This window comes from Amia ocellicauda, chromosome 18 (genome assembly GCF_036373705.1).
Source record: "Amia ocellicauda isolate fAmiCal2 chromosome 18, fAmiCal2.hap1, whole genome shotgun sequence".
Taxonomy (NCBI): domain Eukaryota; kingdom Metazoa; phylum Chordata; class Actinopteri; order Amiiformes; family Amiidae; genus Amia; species Amia ocellicauda.
The window spans coordinates 10,300,096-10,320,063 of NC_089867.1; the positions used below are offsets into that span (position 1 = coordinate 10,300,096).

The following is a 19,968-nucleotide window of genomic DNA, read 5'->3' on the forward strand; positions in this document are numbered from 1 at the left end:
AGAATAATGAAGCAGGAATCCGACTCATTGGTTTGTTTGCCTCATTGCTGTTTTTGTTTCTTCTTCCAGCTGCCAAGCAATGACCTTGAGGTATATGAGGGTGTGATACCATGCCTCTCTTTATTAGTTCAGCTGTACGGAGGGGACAACCCTGACAGCATGTCCCCAGAAAGCATTCACAGCTTCACAGAGGCACTGAACTCACAGCAGGACCCGAAACAACAGAAGCTGCTGCTCAGGGTTATTAGGCGTTTGGTAAGTAAATGAAGGCAAATGTGTCCATTTATCACCAGCACTGCTTGGTGATTTGTCTCCCCGATTTCACAGGAAAATCCAATAACAACAACAACAACAACAACAACAATAATAATCCAGCTGTCTTCTCTAATGACTGTCAGTACTGTGTGCATTAATATGAATATCCACAGCGCGTGATTTTTCTTCATCAACAGTCGTTTTTTGGCTGTAGTGATTTAGTGCAGCCTGTAAGTGTTTTCAAGGCAGTTAACCCTAAAGCACTTTTGTTTTGATTCCTTTTGTTAATGTTGGAATGTTTTAGGAAGAAAACAGAACTGGGGGGGCTGGGATATTTAAAGGTAAATGTTACAAACCCTATATATAAAATATGACATGCACAATTAGTTCCCTTGTAAAAAAAAGGGGGGAGTCTAAAATATATTTTTAGATCTGAATGTGTTTTGGAATATTTTTAAAATAGATAACCACCAATATGAACAGGAATCCCTAAAGGTTTACCCGAATCAGGAATGTTTTATCTACGCTTGTTCATAATTTTAAGTCATGGCATAACGATGACTTGCCATAGTTATTTCTGGGCCTTTGGATCACAGACCTTTTTTTCTATAAAATACTGATTTTATTATTATTATTATTATTATAAAAATGTTATCAGCAAATCAGTAATCCTTCCCAGTACTTCTTATGAACTGGCACTAATTATTTCCTTGTTTAAGGAATAGTTCAATATAATATACTTATTTCAGAAAATAAATATGCAACTGCTTTGAGGGACTCTCAAGCAGCAGTGATATTCATACGATAAAACATAAAGATACATATCACTGTGGTTTCCATGTTTGAGCAAATTCTGCACTATATGTTTTCATAATATATTCATCATATTTCATCATCCATCATATTATAGACATACAGCTGTTCTTCAATGCACCATGTTTCCCCCCTGCTATTCTACAATAGAGGTTTTGAATTTCTATTTATACTTAAACCATATCTGTGTAGTATTGGTATGACTGTGCCAATATCTGTGTGGGTGTTCAGTGTACATATAACTTTCACCAACATTTCTTGGTACTGAAAATGGAAGTATGTATATTTTTACATATAAGTTGTTATATATGTGATTCATAGCAAAGAGACAGAATATTTATTTGCAATTATTTATAATGCTGTTATGTTGGGGCTGCCTAAATAGGTTGCCCTTGCCTTCAGTACTAGTATAAAAGCTATTAGCTAGTTGTTCTGAAAATTGGAGATTCTCAAAGGACCCTCCGATATAGAGGTCTTTAAAATTAGGAGGTTGCTTAGCAACACAAAACCATTACATTTCCAGCATTTGTGATAACACAGTATATTAGTGACATTCTATTAGCCTGAGATGAAATGCTGCAGAAATAATTTATTTTTAAGGAAGGTATTCTATAATGGCACAAGTACCACATTGAAATGCATTATTGAAGTATTTGGATTTGACTTGAAGTTTAAGTCAGGGGAACTGTACCTAAATTCCAGTAAATACAGTAAATTATTAAGACCATACCTTAAATGAGTTAAAACCATGAGCACATACTATAGATGGACACTGAAATGAGAATTATGCCTTCCCAGACTAATTCTTCAGTTTAAGGTCCATTTCTTCTAATTAGTATGCTTCCCAACAAACAGAAACCCCCAAAACAATGCTGGTGTTTCATTGTGCATTCTGCTTTGTATTGGTAATTAATTTATAACAATTTGCAGATTATATTTTTCACTTTGACATTATGGACATTTTCTGTGTTGGTCTGTGGCAAAAACTCCTGATTAATCCATTCTGATATCATGTTGTAACACAATGAAATGTGGACAAGTCCAAGGGGGGTGAATACTTTTGAGAGCCATTGTATCTTGGATGAGAGAAATATTTTAAAAAGATTGTGTTAAGATCCCATCCAGGTTCTACTTAGCAAGCCCTTTAAAGACTTTATACTTGGAGAGCAAACTCTTTAAAAGGATCTTTAATTGGATGGCCCCTACTGTTGTTATATGTCAATGTGTTGGATCATTCTCAGAAAGCTATGATGTAGACTCCATATTATTTTTGAAGAAGACATTTCTGCCACAGTGGCCTAAGAGATGGATTTCAATACCGTCCATGTCTTTCCTTGGTGTCTGTGATCTGTCAAGATATTTTTGGTGTCGTTTTTATATTAGCCAGTCTCTAAAATCAAGCAGAGCTGTGGGACAACATGCAGAAATCACACAGCTGTGGAGATGAATAAATTAAAATACATTTGAATATAGTTGATTTCTCCTACAAATGAAACAATTCCTCCAGGCAGTTTTATTTCTTTAAATATAAATGTGTGTAAATATATAGTTCCCCTTGGTGTGCTGATACAGAGAGATCCATGTTTGCTTAATGGTTTTTAAAGATCCTCAAATCTTGTAAGAGATGGCACATAAAGCTTTCTCCTGCTGACAAGGTTCTATCAGATGAGGAAAAGCACTCTTCCTGATGATTTGTATAGTCTTAACGAGCCCCTGTCACCTCATTAGTGAGCCGAATGACCCTTCGTCTTGTTCTCAGCATGGCACAGAAGAGAAAATGGTTGGTTTAAGGCCTCCTCTCAGACCAAACTGGAGCTACAACATGCTAATTGATGACTTCTTCCTGGCGCAGGCAAGTCAACACATCACTGCTTGAGAAAACATCACATTGCCCCTGATTGCCCAGACATCAATAACCAGTTCAATATTAGTTTTTTAGAGGCTGAGTGAGATGTTAAATTATAGATGTGGGAACATTTACATTTATATCATTCCCACTTGGCTTTTAAACTCGCTGTTAAAATCCAATATGTCTTTTATGGCCAATATTACAAATTCATACCAGTTTGTTTTATTTTTTTATGCCATCCTTTAAGTTGTCTGCCAATTATGAATGACAGTCAAGGCACTTCTGTCAATGACTCAACTGTGTATGTGTTTCCTGGATGCCACTCAGCACCAGTGAAATCAGACAGTTGTTATATCACCAGTCTCACATATGGGAACCTACTAAACCTTGTTTTTTAAAAGGAAAAGGGTGCACTAAATAGGTTATGGATGTGTCACATAGTGGATTAGGTTTTTTATATTAAATTGATCTTGTGAGAGAGAAACTGATTTCTTTGTTGTGTTTTTAATGTGTGGTTGGTATTTCTTGTGTGGTTTAGCAATTACACTGGTACCTCAAGGTTAAATAAATGGAAGATAACTCTATGACCTAAAGCCCATAAATTAAGCATATGAGTTCTTTGTAACACTGAATCTCAATGATGCCCAAATGTTTTCTTTAAAGCATGATCCCCATTAGGAAAACATCTTTGTTAAAATTTAAGGACAACTGCCGCAATGTTGTTTTCCATTCCAGTCCATTTCAAGTCCCAGCTCAGAGCTCACGATTACTGTCAGATGGTGAAGTCTGATCTGAAAAAAATTGCATGGAAACTCACTGTGGGCACACAAACAAATTACCTATAGCCATGACTGACTGACAACGCACAATCCCTACACACCAGATTAGGTTAGAAAAGGTCATCCAGCTTCAGCCATTCAATTGGAATACAGCTCACAGGAAGAGGGAAAAATGTAAGAGGAAAGCATTTGATTAGTTATTACACCTCTGTGAGTGTGACACGCAAGTTCTTTGTCCTTTCACCAAACTGAAAAATAAACTTTCATCAGTAGCCCCAGGGGAGGGAAAGAAAAACAAGGCAAAGAAGCATTTGAAACTGGAAACTTTATTCGGAGGACTTGGAGATTTCTAATCTTAAGTGCTCAGCGTCAGTCTGTGTGAATATGCACATACATGTTTTGTACATACTTTCCCATACATGTTGATTATCTTCGAATAGTCAGTAGGAAACGGAGCAGGAAGAAGTCGTAATCTTAGAGGGCACTTCATGGTTTCTGTCCTTGTTACAGCATCATGGGATAAAAATGCTTGTGCAACATGAGGGTTATTTTACACCTGTGTAAGTGAGGCGGCTTCACTTCAAATGACCCATTGACATTGTTCTCTCTGCTGCACTCACAGTAGTATCTGTATTGCTCCTGGCTATGTTCTAATTTGCTACAGTAGTTTCTCAGACCATTGCCTCCCAGAAATGTCCCTTGAGCCCAACCCAGACTTATTTCTCAAAGCCCTGACTTCTTGAACAAGTGGTGATTCCATCCTGGCTAAAAGAAGTTGTGGAAGAAACGTAAGAAATGTAGTTTCTGGTTTTCTCTTCTTTCTTTCCAGGGAGCAGACGCATCATTTGGCAGTTCCTTAACTTTTGAATTTTAATGAGAATGAGTTTATAAAAAAATAAAAATAAAAAAAAGAATCTGCATTTTAGAAGAATTGATATAGAACTAGAGGTGGTTTCTCAGCAAATACAGTTAAACCATATGCTTTATTTTTGTGTAATTGTAAAATGGAATCCTACAACTTAATCTAGCGTCTGTGGCAGGCAGCTTCAGATAATGGCTTTAGTACTGAGCTGCTATCATTGATTCCCTCATCCATGTTAAATTATGAGAGCTACAAAAAATAACAGTAATTAGACAACAATTTTCCTGTTGTCAATACTGGACCTGGGGGAACACAAAATGTATTGTTTGTAATGTGCTAGCTGATTATAAAATAGTTTGTTTTTGTTAAGATTCATAAACAACTATAGCTTTTTCATTGGAAAAGCAAAGGATGCTGCTGTTATTGAAGTTGTGGTCATGCTTAATTTTTTGGGGCGTGTTATTTTTTAACAATTATGTCATCCATACATTAGTGTACTGTTTATTTATTGTACATTGATATGTTTTATCTAGTTCTACCTGTATTTTTGAGGGTAAGGGTAGCAGTGGGGGTAAGACATATCAAAGCTGGCCATGCCTTCATATTGTAAAACACAAAAAACTTTGTATTTAAGTAATGTTGAGCAGTAAATTTGGGGGGGGGGGGTACTGCATCAAATATGAAAAGCTCAAATAATAAACATACTAATTAAACGGTGTACAGAACAAGAAAGTCAAACCAAAGTATATTTGTTTGTTCTGTTTTCTCCTGTTTATGAAAGTATTTGATCCCCTGCTGATTTTGTACGTTTGACCACTGACAAAGAAATGATCAGTCTATAATTTTAATGGTAGGTGTATTTTAACAGTGAGAGACAGAATAACAACAAAAAAATCCAGAAAAACGCATTTCAAAAAAGTTATAAATTGATTTGCATGTTAATGAGGGAAATAAGTATTTGATCCCCTATCAATCAGCAAGATTTCTGGCTCCCAGGTGGCTGTGTTTATACAGGTAACGAGCTGAGACTAGGAGCACTCTCTTAAAGGGAATGCTCCTAATCTCAGCTCGTTACCTGTATAAAAGACACCTGTCCACAGAAGCAATCAATCAATCAGATTCCAAACTCTCCACCATGGCCAAGACCAAAGAGCTGTCCAAGGATGTCAGGGACAAGATTGTAGACCTACACAAGGCTGGAATGGGCTACAAGACCATCGCCAAGCAGCTTGGTGAGAAGGTGACAACAGTTGGTGCGATTATTCGCAAATGGAAGAAACACAAAATAACTGTCAGTCTCCCTCGGTCTGGGGCTCCATGCAAGATCTCACCTCGTGGAGTTTCAATGATCATGATAACGGTGAGGAATCAGCCCAGAACTACACGGGAGGATCTTGTTAATGATCTCCAGGCAGCTGGGACCATAGTCACCAAGAAAACAACTGGTAACACACTACGCCGTGAAGGACTGAAATCCTGCAGCGCCCGCAAGGTCCCCCTGCTCAAGAAAGCACATGTACAGGCCCGTCTGACGTTTGCCAATGAACATCTGAATGATTCAGAGGAGAACTGGGTGAAAGTGTTGTGGTCAGATGAGACCAAAATCGAGCTCTTTGGCATCAATTCAACTCGCCGTGTTTGGAGGAGGAGGAATGACCCCAAGAACACCATCCCCACCGTCAAACATGGAGATGGAAACATTATGCTTTGGGGGTGTTTTTCTGCTAAGGGGACAGGACAACTGCACCGCATCAAAGGGACGATGGACGGGGCCATGTACCATCAAATCTTGGGTGAGAACCTCCTTCCCTCAGCCAGGGCATTGAAAATGGGTCGTGGATGGGTATTCCAGCATGACAATGACCCAAAACACACAGCCAAGGCAACAAAGGAGTGGCTCAAGAAGAAGCACATTATGGTCCTGGAGTGGCCTAGCCAGTCTCCAGACCTTAATCCCATAGAAAATCTGTGGAGGGAGCTGAAGGTTCGAGTTGCCAAACGTCAGCCTCGAAACCTTAATGACTTGGAGAGGATCTGCAAAGAGGAGTGGGACAAAATCCCTCCTGAGATGTGTGCAAACCTGGTGGCCAACTACAAGAAACGTCTGACCTCTGTGATTGCCAACAAGGGTTTTGCCACCAAGTACTAAGTCGAAGGGGTCAAATACTTATTTCCCTCATTAACATGGAAATCAATTTATAACTTTTTAGAAATGCATTTTTCTGGATTTTTTTGTTTTTATTCTGTCTCTCACTGTTAAAATACACCTACCATTAAAATTATAGACTGATCATTTCTTTGTCAGTGTGCAAACATACAATCTCAGCAGGGGATCAAATACTTTTTTCCCTCACTGTAAGTCAGAAGTCATGTCCTTCCACATCTGTCTGACGTTAATATTTGAGATAATGCCCAAGGCTAAACTCCAGTTAGACAGGTTATTTTGTGCTATGCATTCCTTCACCAGGTTTCATCTTATTTGATGAAAAGGTATTAACAATTTACAGGTAGAATTCCCTGAGTAGTTTTAGCAGGCAGGCTCTCAATCTCTTATTTCTTAATGATATCTACTTCTTTTACCATTGTAAATAAAATATCCTGTTCAGAAATACTTACATTTTAACTTAAGACATGTGTATCTTATGACCAGTACCTTTGCTTCACTCTGCACACAACGGTCATCCCAACCCACCTTCCACAATAAATCTCTTCATTTGAGTCAACAACATTACTGAATTATTTCATGCTGGTGGATTTTGAAGCTTCGTATTTTTCCTGCCTTTTTTGGTAAAAATGAAATTCCCTTTAATTGAGACATTCGTCATTTTTAATGGTAATTCAACTTTAGTCTGATGTTGCAGTTTTGGTTGTTGATTTCTTCTTAACCAAAGTGTTTAGCCCTAATATGCTTTATTACTGTCATCGTTCTTGTAACTAAGATCATGAAATATCTGGTGTCACACACCTTTTCTTTGTCCACATGATTTTCTGAAATGTGTGAAGAAACCTTTGTATTCAAAACACATGTTCAAAATATGACATGAAAATCACATTGTTAACTGCTGCTGTAAAACATGTTTTTACGCCCATTAAAACTAAGGCTTTCTTCTTTTGCTCCTCAGATTTTGGGTGTTTGGTTAGACTCCTAGCTTCTTTCTGTCTATTTTACACCTAAATTATTTGCTATGAATGTTATAATACATATAAATGTATAATTCAGCCTCAAAGGCCATTATGTTGCTAACTGTAATATATTTCCCTTTAAAGGGCTTCGGTTGCTGTGCTATTGAGAAGGATTGTGGTTATTTGTTAAGCACAGATATCATCTAACTCTTTCAGCCCATTAAATATTTCAAAAGCAACCATAACTGCCCATTATGGAGATGCAGTGAAGGTTTTTATATTCAGCCTGTAATCTGAACTACTCTTTATTTATTCATTGAAATTACGATTTATTGTACAACCTGTCTGAAAATCTTTGTCCTGTTGTTATGGATTGTGTCAGTTTCATATGATGTGTGGCTTAGCTGTCACTTTGTTTGCTTAGTACTCAAAACTCTGTTATCTGCATGAAGCTAAAAAATACACACAAAAACATGGGTAACTGGAAGTAAATGTATATCTATGATAACACACAAACATCTGCTTTCCTAGACCTCCAGACGAAGGTGTTAATGTTTCATAGTGGTAGAGCTGCCTTTATAAAATTGAAACCTTCACCAAAGCCCAGAAGTTATTTATTGATTCAGAAGTGGTACTTCCTAACATAGGCCACATGCTGACCAGTAAAGATCACTGTGGAAAATCTTGATTACTCTGTTTTGAAACAGTCACTCAAGCTGTACAGTGTTACAGCTGGGCACTGATTTTATTAAATATGCCTCCTCCATTTTACAGCCTGGAGAAGTGAAAAGTGCTGTGCCGAGGCAGGGAGACTAAGAATACACAGTTTTATCGGTGATTGGGCTAAAGCATCTATTGACAACATGAAATGGCATTAAAAGGAAGCGGGAAGGGATATAAAAATAGGTCTAAAAAGAAAAAACAAACAACCCAGCTACATTTAGGGAAAGCCTGTATAGATTGGGAAGATGTCTCCTAACTCTAATAAAGCAAGTCCAATCAGTTAATATAATTTTAACAAAATAAAATGAGCAGTATGTCTTCAACATAATGTTGTTTTCTTAATGGTAACAGTATTGTTATTATTATTATTTTTATACCCTTGTAATTCTTTCTGTTATCTACAGGCTGTTTGAATTCATATGTTTACCTGCTTCAGCACTATCTGTTGAGCTCATAATAATTATAATAATAATAGTAATACATATTTTAATTCCCGTAGTTTATTATAGGTCTTCCTGTATTCGGCTTCAAGACTGTTGTACACTATTCTTGCTATTTACCATTTTGCATTTTAAATCTTTTTTTTTTCTTTTCCCCTAAACATTTGTAATACCTGCATTGTGACCTATTGCCTCTCACCTGGCACATCAAAAGATTTAATTTCCTCCAGCGGTCATCTAACTGTGACATCTCCCTTGTTCTCCGTTAGTTCTTCATCACGACAGAATACCTGATTCTCTAATCTTACTTTAAAAATATTAACAGTTGCCTGCGTATCTCCGGTTATATAAAGCAACTCGTTTAAAATGTGTTATTTTTAATCAGTAGGAATGGTGCCCATTAGGTCCTATATTCTTGCTTTCACTAAAAATCTCCTTTACATAATTGTGGGATATGGTACTCCAAGCTCCAAGTTATTGCTGGGATTGATATTAAAAGTGCTTTAATTGTTACCATTATTATTTCTGATGGAGAATAAGATATTAGTTGCAAATGAAAGGCCTAGTGTTTTATTTTGTGTTCTGGCTAAGTGCTCTCAAGATTGACAGTCAGCTGGCCACCCATAAGACTCATCTGATCAATGGTTGGGTACGCATGTTGCAGACATTATTTCACTCTTTTCAAGCTTATTCCACTACACTTCAGTGTGAGTCAGTTTAGGTGACTGCTGAGCACATGAATTCTTGTCATCTTTCTGATTTGGCAGTGTGTATAGGGTCACGATTGCCTTACAAAGGAACCCTTCGCCAACAAGTCACCTTCGTAGTCCATGACGAAGAAAAACCCCAAAAATATTTTGGTTCTTTTGTAATGAAAATGAGTTACAATTTAATGTAACAAAGTGACCACTATTTTCCAGGTAATCAACAGGGTTAATAGTTAAGGACTAGAGGAAGTAACACATGGGTAACACATTTTAAAAAAATGCTTAAAATAAAAGCAGCCTAATGATTAGATTTTCATGAACTCTAATTACCTGTGTTGTATTGTAATTGTAAGGTTCTATGTACATTTTGTTTTGATTCAAGATTGTGTTTAGAACAATAACAAAAAAGTTATTTCAGATTATTCAACAATTGTCGCCAGTCTTCTGACTATAAACCCCCTGAAATTGAACAAAATTATCCTAACAGGAGAGATTCACATTACAGTCCTCTTTTGTCTATAACTGTTTGGCGACGTTGAGAGTTATAGCAGTTGATCTGGTTGCTGAGGACAAGCAAGTGCATATTAGAGTCCTGGAGAACTGTGCATGGATCCGTGCGTATTAAAGTATCTAATTTGGTGAGCTCTTTTATTGATTTTCAGGGTGCAATCCCACTCATAATTATCACAAAGGCACTCACACATCAATGTTAATGGAATGAAGTGACCTGTCATTATTAATTTGCCCTTCTGCTGCCTGTCTTGAGATCTGCAGCCTCTTTCTGAGTGCAGTTCAGAATCTAATTAGCCTTTTATACATGTATAGCCTACATATATTTCATTTTCCTGTGTGCGTGTGTGTGTGTGTGTGTGTCGTGAATAGGTGCCTGTACATTTCCATTTCTATTGTTACTGCTCATAAATTACACAACCATGGATTACAATCACTAAGTGTCTGTCAGGGCCTCACAGCTGAGCATGCCAACATGAAATAGCACTGTTACGCCAAGATGGATTTATATAAATTAAATGCAAGAAGTCTTCCACAGCATTAGATTACAGAGATCCAAAAATGCTGCATTACAGAACATTAGCAGCAAATAACAATATTGTCATGTTTAAATGTGATACTATTTCACAATAATGCCAATTATACATGAAATTGTAGTTTATATAATACTAATAACTGACCCACTTTTGTCCCTTATTTTACTGTATCGTATTAACTTATATTGGCGATGTTTTATGAGTGACAAACATGTATGGTATAGGTAAGTTATTATTTGCGCACGTCACATTTTCATGTTATATAATATAGTACAAGAAAAGGTTGAATATATTGGATAGATTAATCTAATTATGTTTATATAACTACATTAGGACTTCCAACATTAAACACATCTGTAGCCCTGAATCATAATTCACAAAACTAATAGTTAAAATGCTTGAAGTTCCTACATTCACCTTTTCTGACCTTTCCATGCCTACTTAAAGAAAACAAAAAACAAAAAAACTCTCCAAGGACAGGCACGAATGGTTCAGAATTACTGCACACATTGAATTTATGAATAATTCAGAGATACAGCATTGCAGCAGTGAAACAGGAGGGGAAAAAAGCAAAAAACTAATAGGCTAAGGTGGCTCTCTGTGTACTTGTGAGGGGCTTCCATATTGGTGCTCATCGATCAGAGCCAATCCACTCCACGCAGTGTATTGGAAATCAGCCGCCTTGCCCGGCCTTGTTTTAAAGTGCGGTGGTAGGCTTCTTTATCAACACCTTTTAAAATCTCCTTTTCTGCGCTGAGCAAGTTGAGCTGAGCTGTTTTCCATTAGGAGGGTAGTTTTGTAATGCTGTGCACCTTAAATTACATACAGTATTGATCAGCCATTTTCAGCTTGCACTCTTATTTATTCACAGTGAAGTTATTCTCCTTATTTTTGTCAAGGTTTTGTCTGTTTATCTACACAATGGAGTTGCATCGCTGCCATATCTATTTATCTTTTAACTGCAGAATCAGCTTTTATACACCCCTGGCAGTGTCTGTATTATCTTAATTGCATCCAAGCGTTATCTCTGTGTCAGCTCATCAGCTGACTCATCAGAGCACTAAGCCAACTGGTGTCTCCACATCTACCATCCCTTGTTCCCGATTCTTATCTTTCTGGCAAATTTGCATAGAGCTACTAACTTAAATCTTCACCAAGTTAGGAAAAAGGTACTCAAATCATCTGAATTTCTGCCTTTCATTGAGTCCGTGTCAACATTAAACAACATTCGTTATTTTACAGCTTCAGACTGCACTAATTTGGGGCAAATCAAGATTCATGGCTGGATTTTCATAGGGCTATTCTTATCAGTGGATTTGCTAATGCATAGACATTACCTATTTTTCAGTTATGTTAGAACACACATCTAATGTTGACTATAAAGTATTATAAGTTAATAATTTAATTTGATCATAATTTGTTTACAGTTGTGTTCTTGGTATCATTGTCCTTTAATGAACTTGGATGGTTTCTGCTTACAGCCACTGTCCTTCATACACATAAATTATGAAATGTTACCATACTCTAATTGGCCTCTAATGGCTGATGGGTATTTGTCTCATATTTTATCCTGTTTGGTTTTAAGCTATGCAGCTGTGTGTCATGAGATATGAAATCTTAAACATTTCACACACATGGGTGACCTCATTTTAAAAGAGAGCGAACCACCTTGTGTCTGGCAATGGAGAACCATTCATTTTCAACGCATACAACAAATATCAGATTTGTCATTTTTTGTTTGTTTTTCTTTTCTGCACTTTGTATGGTCAGTCTGGCTTCTGTTGTGAGGTTTTTGACACTGTAAAATGACCCTGAATGTTTCTGTGTATCGGGTGTTTTGATTGGTCAAGAAGAGCTGTACAATTTGAAGTGGGGCTGGAACAAATGTAACCTTCAGAATGAGCTTACTTCGTAGCTTCAGGCAGTTTTAGGTGCTCAGAGAGACAGTGATTTTCATGTTTTTTGATTGACTGCCATAGCCAGGACAAAACAAATACATGTGGAAAAAAGGTTTAATGATGTTCCTTTGAATGTAGTAGGGCATTCCCTTAGCAGTGTTTTTAGATATCATAATAACAAATCAAAAAGCCTTCTTGGACTACCAGTATCTGTAATCCTCAATTCTTTGACTCGTAAATCCTCCTTTAGTATTGACTGAGCAGCCTCCAAGATAGAGTCTGTGGACATCATTGCTTTGTAAGCCTTGCCATCATTCCCCCAACAGATTCTTAAAAAATATTGACAATTGTGGAACATTCAGACTCTTCACAGAATGAATTGCGGTGTCATACGGTTGATAACCAATCAGAAGTAAATCCTGCATTCGATTGATCTATGTGCCGTGGTAAACTCACCACACTCAGCTAGATCAGGGGGAAATTAGCAAGGGTTCAGGGTTAGAGGATTATTCCTGCCAGGACGAAAAGGGGTGGCTGTGTTATTGGTCAGGGCAGAAGGGAAGGGGAATCTGAAAGGGGTGTGATATTAAGGTAAGGAGGAGGTTTGTGTTCTCCCCATTATTTACTACTACTACATTTTAGACTGATTTTGTCCCCTATGACATGCTCCTGTCCCTGATGTCATTGCCCTCCATAACACTAAGATGACTGAATGAGACTGTAACCTACATACACTACTATTATTAATCGCCAGCTTCTGAGATGCATATATACTTAAATAACTTATAATATCACAAACACTAACCTCCTTGCTCACACATTGTCACTGATGCATTTTATTGCTCCTCCTAACCTGACCTACAAGAACATAAGGTTGATGTGCATCTAATATATTCTGTATTAAAACATTTCTATGATGTCATCCTTTGAACTTTCAGTTGATTATACTTATGAGTCATCTTATTAATGTGGCTGTGTGGCTTTGAGGAGAAGGGGAGTGTGGGGCAGATGTATTGTTGATTAACTTAATCCACACTTTGAGCTAACGGATCCACACTTTGAGACATGTTTACATTATTCAAACTGATTCCCCTTCCTTGTTTTTTTGGTTGTTGTTTGTTTTTTGTTTTTTTGTTTTTTTAACCATGCAGTATTTTAGAAATCATGGTTTTACAGGTAGATTAATGTTTTGATTTGGTCTAGCTCTGTCTTGTCTGTCTTTTCCGTAGTATTTTAATTTCATAGGGTTTTATAGGGGATTAGTTATTACAATCAGTTATTATGATAATATTATTAATAGGAATAATCATAACATTTAATAATACATATATTTACTTGCATACTTTTGAGAACACACCTATTATACTACAGCTACTTATCTACTTACTTGTTGCATACTACTCCTAGCCTAAATTGTACTACTGCTACTTTGATTACAAACTGTCACTGATATTAACCTGCATACTACCATATAATTAAAACATATATAATATAGCATACAAAAAGTACTGCCACATACAAAGTATCTTCAGATACTTTAAATTCTAGTTCTTTCCTGTTCTTTTTCATTTTTTTTTTTTTTTCCCCTACCGGCATAATATTCAATCTGACTTGGTTTTTCCAAATTGGTGAAATCGGGCATCGGTGTTGACATTCGAAAATAAAATAAGCCATGCGTAGGTGGTTTAGTTTTCTTTCAGTGTCATGCTGTGAAGTTAATGAGTTTCTTCCTTAATGAAAGTTAACCAGACTAAGGGATCCTGTTTCACATATAAGTCTTTATTAGTCCTCTGAATCAGAAGAATACTAAATTACATACTGACATGCAACAAAGCTGTTTCCCTTCCAGGTTTTTGTTACGTAAATTGTCACCAGATGCTGGCATACAGCTTTAAATAATGCAGCACAAGGTTGATTTGCACCTGAACTAAGAAAGGGAGGGGGGGGGGTGGGGTGGGGGGATTAATTAAGCATTTTGATAGTCCCTGAAAAATAGCACTCAATCTCCTCTCGAAACCCAAGCCTCGAACAAAGAGTCTAAATGATTATTCATTAATTGCGCTGCTATGAAATCTATGCATGCACTTTTTGTTTTATTGGTTCCTCATCAAAGACATTCCTAATTGCCTCATAATATTAGAAATAGAGGCTGCACAGGCTGATCAAAAAACAGTTCAAAGTGTAGGAAAAAAAAAAAAAGGCGGCATTCCATTTTTAAAGCCTAATCAAAAAAGCATAAACTACAGCAACATTTGACACAGTGACAAATCTGCTCATATAGATAGCAGCTTCTGGTAACTACATTTTCATGAGATCCATGCCACGTGACTGCTGTAGTGTGTCAGTTTGTCATATAGATAGATTGTCATTTGCAATCCCGCACTGACTGGACAGTTCCTGGTTGGTGATCCGCAAATTAAGAAGCATCTGGTTTCCCTTTGGCTGATGACTTTCAGGATTTGAAGGACTCTGTTGTGGGCCAAAGAGATTCTGCTTGGGCCTTATACCAAGTTACATTCATAGCTCGGCCTATTCAGATGTCATTACTACCTTGCACTTTTTAGAAAGTTACAACCACCCATCCTCCGAAAAGGGTTTGCTTTGTCTTGCCTCTCTTCGGTTTAAAGGCCTTGTCCTGTATATGAGCATGATAAAAACACACAAAAACAATACCATAAATAAACATGGAAATCTGCTGCAATTATATCGAAATCCTGCTTTTCAGCCTCCCGACCCTCTGAGGCACAGTGTGCAAGGATAGCGTTCCTCCAGGGTGCTCAGACATCCTGCTGTCTCCTGGTTTGGCTGCAGATCCAATGCGCCTGCGAGAGGGAGCTCACCGAGTTCCTCCAGGATGCTGCACATCACTGCTGTAGTGTGGAAAGCCCAGCTGTTGGCTTGCCTGTTCTGAACCCTACCTGGCAGAAGACAAAAGAGTCCGGGTCTCTTGCGCGCGGCTAATGCGATTCCTCTTCGGCGCAGAGTCTGATTGCTTTAAAAATTATAGCAATTATTTCCTTTCACAGAAGTGTGTAAGAACTAATGCATCACCTTTGTTTTCCTTTTTTCCCCTCTAACCCCCACCACCCCCCTACACAATTCCATGTTCTTCAAAACCTAATTGACCATCTCCATCTTAAGACATGGCTGCAGCCGCTGACACCGGCCATGAATCTGGTGGTCACAGCAGTACATTAGGTGATGATAAAGGTGTGTGTGTGTGTACACACAAACACACACACAGACGCACATTATCTTACCTGATACTATTCTGCTGAAAAAACCTGACCTGAATAAGATGGTAATTATGTATTATTTTGAAAGCTGTGAACTCGTAAATGCTGCATTTAATAAGCACGTACGTGTTGTGTAGCATCTCTTGTTTAGTGGTAGACATGGCATATACTTATCCAAAACAACATCCTAAATACAATGATTAAAATATGAACCATCCTTTTATATTTAACTTACTTTCCAAGCACTGGGTTTATCTTGGCAGGCGGATAGACACATTATACATGCAACAGATTGTCTATAGATAGTGTCTGCAGTGAGTAAGGGATATGTAAATGTTTCCAATATCCAGTGTTCAGTGTCTCTGCAGGTCTGACTTTTTATTGAGAATGAGTTTAACAAGTGCAAGAAATGTCATAGTCTGATATCTCTCGAGGTATCTCTTACTTACTTTAATGGAGCCAATTTAGCCCGTGAAAATAGACTGGCATTTTTGTTTTGTGTGCCCTGTTAAAAACCAAGCCACAAAAAAACCCTCACATCACCACTTTTCTTTCCCTGATACGGAACAGACCGTAAGAAAGCAACATTGTCCTGTTTTCAGAGTCTCATTTGGCAATTATTTTCTCAAAGGAATAAATCTACTTTAAAGGTACATGAAAAGAAATGTGCCAACTGCAACCTAAATACTCTTCCTGTTGGGTTTATGCAGTTAACCAAAATGTTTTTCCAGATGATTAGTTTCTGTCCTTGCTCTTGTTGGTAAACAGGCCTGCGGATGTCAATGTCCTAATTAATTGTCATTAATTTTGTGTCTGCAGCAGATGGGACTGATTTCAAAATAGCTTCCACTTAACAGGTTAGGTGCAGGCCCCAGAAACTAGAGAGATTTTTATCCCTGTGTGTTCTCCCTCGTATGTTTCCGAATGAGGACAATGAAATGTGATAGATTGTCTGATACTTTATCAAAATGTGAACTTTAATTTTAAACTATCACATTTCAGTAACTGGAAAAAGTCAGGCTTGAGTAAGATTTGTGTCAGTAGATATTTGTAAGTCCAGTTCACCAGGCTAAATTGACATTTAGTATTTCTGCTGGCATGTTCCTCCTATTCCACTAGTATTATCAGTAGTGGTAGTTCATATACACAAAATACCAAGGGTAACATAATCACTGTTAAAAATATTAGGCCTATAGTGAATACAATTTTAAATGAATGCATGGGTCCCTTAAGGTGCTGACAAAAGGTCCAAACTCACAGGCAGCTCATCTGACCATTGTCAAGGATAAGAAAGGAGAAAGTGGGCTGGACAGTTGTACTCTTAGATGGTTACTGACGGTTACTCTGTTTTAGATTAGCTTAACTCGTACTGGAGAGCTGATTGCCAGTCAGTCATGTTCATTAATACTGTGTCAGAGGTCTATGCAGGGAAGTTAATCAAAGATAGACTTTTCAGAGCCCCAGTTGTTTAGATTGTTAATAATCATTTGTTTAAAGGTGAATCTCTAGTACTGTTTTAAATAAAGTCTGTGCATAATGTTTCATTAGTCTGAACTCAAAGCCTTTTTCTAAGACATACAAATACAATGCATGCAGGGAATCTTCCTCGGATGCTGAGCTTGCAATGAAACCATGAAACAGAGCACAATATGGCACTCGCAATACGAAGAACTCACAGTGCACTGAAAGTAAAGCATAAAGCACCACGGCTGAAAATATGCCATCTTCAGCAGATCTGTATTTGGCATCCATATGTGCTTGTCATTGCTGATATAAATTTGTATTTGCATTCTACATACAAAAAACCTTGGCCTGAGCTGATTTTATTTGTTAGGGGAGAAACGAACCCCCAGAATGAGGTATTGCCACATTTCAGAAGTCCTAGTCAGAATATCAGTTAAATAAGAGACTAATCTGGGTCAAGAAATACCTCAAACATTTACAAAATATATTCAAATTCCACTATAGCATCATTGGGAGATGTGAGCTTGATCTATGTGATTTTAAACTGCAGTAATGGTCAAACACAATAAATCAAATTTCACATTAGCCTTAGGCTTGGTACAACAGAAAAGGCACAATTGTGACACTTCCTGGCTTAAAAGGATTCCCACGATGCAGCAGTATCCGTTTTCATTAATTATTAGTCTGTGTAGAATTCTTCTTGCAGTATTGCTCATTCCATTAGTAACAAGAGGGATTACAGTGTTTTCTCCTGAGCCATGTTTGGGGTTGGTAAACAAGCTTACATATTTGTGATTTAAAAAATAAATAGTGGTTTGTTTTTTCTACTGTTTGTGGAGGTGGTGGTTTTCTTGTTTTCTTTTTTTTCCAAGGGCTGCCAATGGCAAATGAAAGCCAAAGCTGAAGGACAAAGCTGCTTAACCCAGATAGAAATGAAATTATCACAAAAACAATTCATTAGATAATGTAAGATAATGTATTGTGGTTTTCTATGCAGCCACCGGAAAAACAAGTCCTCGTCCTCTCGGAGCACAAGAGCAGAAAGGCTGCTGTATGTGTGAGAGATCTGTGCTCTCTCATTGTGTTGCAGTGTTATAGTAGGCTTATATTATTCTTGAGGGCTTTTATGACCCTGTCCCTCTTACCTCAGAAGCAAGAATTACACCGGCACTGTGATACAAATACACACATCAGGCATACAAATGCTTGCTTTTGCTGCTAATATAACTGACTTTGTTACTTCTTGGTTTTGGGTGACCTATTTTTTTTTTTACTCTCAAGTTTAGATGAGGTTGTATGTATGTATGTATGTATGTATATATATATATATATATATATATATATATATATATATATATATATATATATAGTGTGTGTGTGTATTTTTTAGATTTTTGAGTATTTGTTTCCCTAGGTAGATCTGTGTCATACAGCAAACAAGCAATTGTAGATTTAGGAGAAAATGTGCTTGTCTGAACTTATTAACTTTGCAGGCAGAACTGTGTGAGTATTCTATAGCACAGATATATTGTTTACATGTATCCCCGCCATTTGTATTTCCTTCTGCGTACTTTGTTGCTTTTTGTTCTTTGCTCTAGCTTCCCGTGGTCATTTTGTCTTCCTGTACCTAAATGTGCCGAGCTTAAGTCTAACGGTGCTGTTTTACTCAGGATAATTAGGTAAAGAGCTTTCCCCATCGCATAACCCCATTGCCTAGCAACAGCAGTGCGGCACAGCTGAGGAGCGGAAGGCAGACGAGATACCTTTCTAAATGACAACGAACATCCATTAGCGAATTCATAAACTTCTCCAAGTAATTACTCTAGTAGTATACTTGTCTTAAAGCTACATTTAGCCCAGGTAATTGTCATTGAATTTTACAGGTTCCCGGAAGAAAGCTCACTAGCGCGTGGCAGAAAACCACTTTCAGCTGCTAACAGGGAATTTCTAATGCATCTGCCCCCTTATCACATTGAACTTTGAGAACTTTAACTACCCTGAATTGAGTCAGTTCTGGTCTGACCTCTGGGATCCACCCCCCGTTTCTGTACCGTTTCTTTCAATCTCACTGTTCTAAAACAAATCATAGCAGAGGCCTCCTTTATCAGCCACTGTTTTTTTTTTTTTTTGGTTTTGCAGATATACTAAAATGAAAGCTAGAAGCATCATCTTGCCCCAGATACCTGCAAACACAGCACTTGTCATGTTGACTTCCGATTAAATTATAGCGTGCGAGTTGCTGTTAACAATACGCTCTTAAAATAGAAAAGAGTTTATTTTGCTATGAAAAGAAAAAGTGACTGGGTGAAGTGGGTCATTTGTGCATTTTAAAGAGGAGAGGCAATGAGATGACACTCTTCTGGGTGGCATCATCTGATATCAGTTTACCCAACACTGTCCTTCACTGTCTTTTTTTTGTGTGAAAATGTAATTACTGAAACAGCAGCACAAAGGTTGGTGGGAATGTTGGCGACATTGAACTCTTTCCTCTGTCGCTGCTGCAGCGCAGGTTGTGATGAGCAGTCCTTAGATCTGAGCAATAAATCTAATGCAGAGCGGACAGCTGCAGGGGCCCCGGGGCCACACTCGAGCTGTCTGGAGCCACACTCTCAATGATAAAGGCACACACACCCTAACCTGCTCCTGTCAGGCTAGTTCTGGGATAAAACACTATACCAGCTAAATGTAATGTATAAGTAAGAGCCACAATTCCATCCTGCAGGCCCTGCACTTGTAATTGACTTTATTATTTGATGTACAAAGACCATATCCC

At 37.7% G+C, this 19,968-nt stretch overlaps 1 protein-coding gene across 2 annotated transcripts in view; it reads left to right on the forward strand.

Annotated features, from left to right (window-relative positions):
* The window catches only part of ulk4 (unc-51 like kinase 4), a 123,589-nt gene that overhangs the window by 97,901 nt on the left and 5,720 nt on the right, over positions 1–19,968 (forward strand). For both annotated transcript variants that reach the window (XM_066691564.1, XM_066691565.1), the window contains exon 35: positions 70–255. In XM_066691564.1, coding sequence (XP_066547661.1) covers positions 70–255 — 186 coding nt within the window. The remainder of the gene's footprint in view (positions 1–69; positions 256–19,968) is intronic.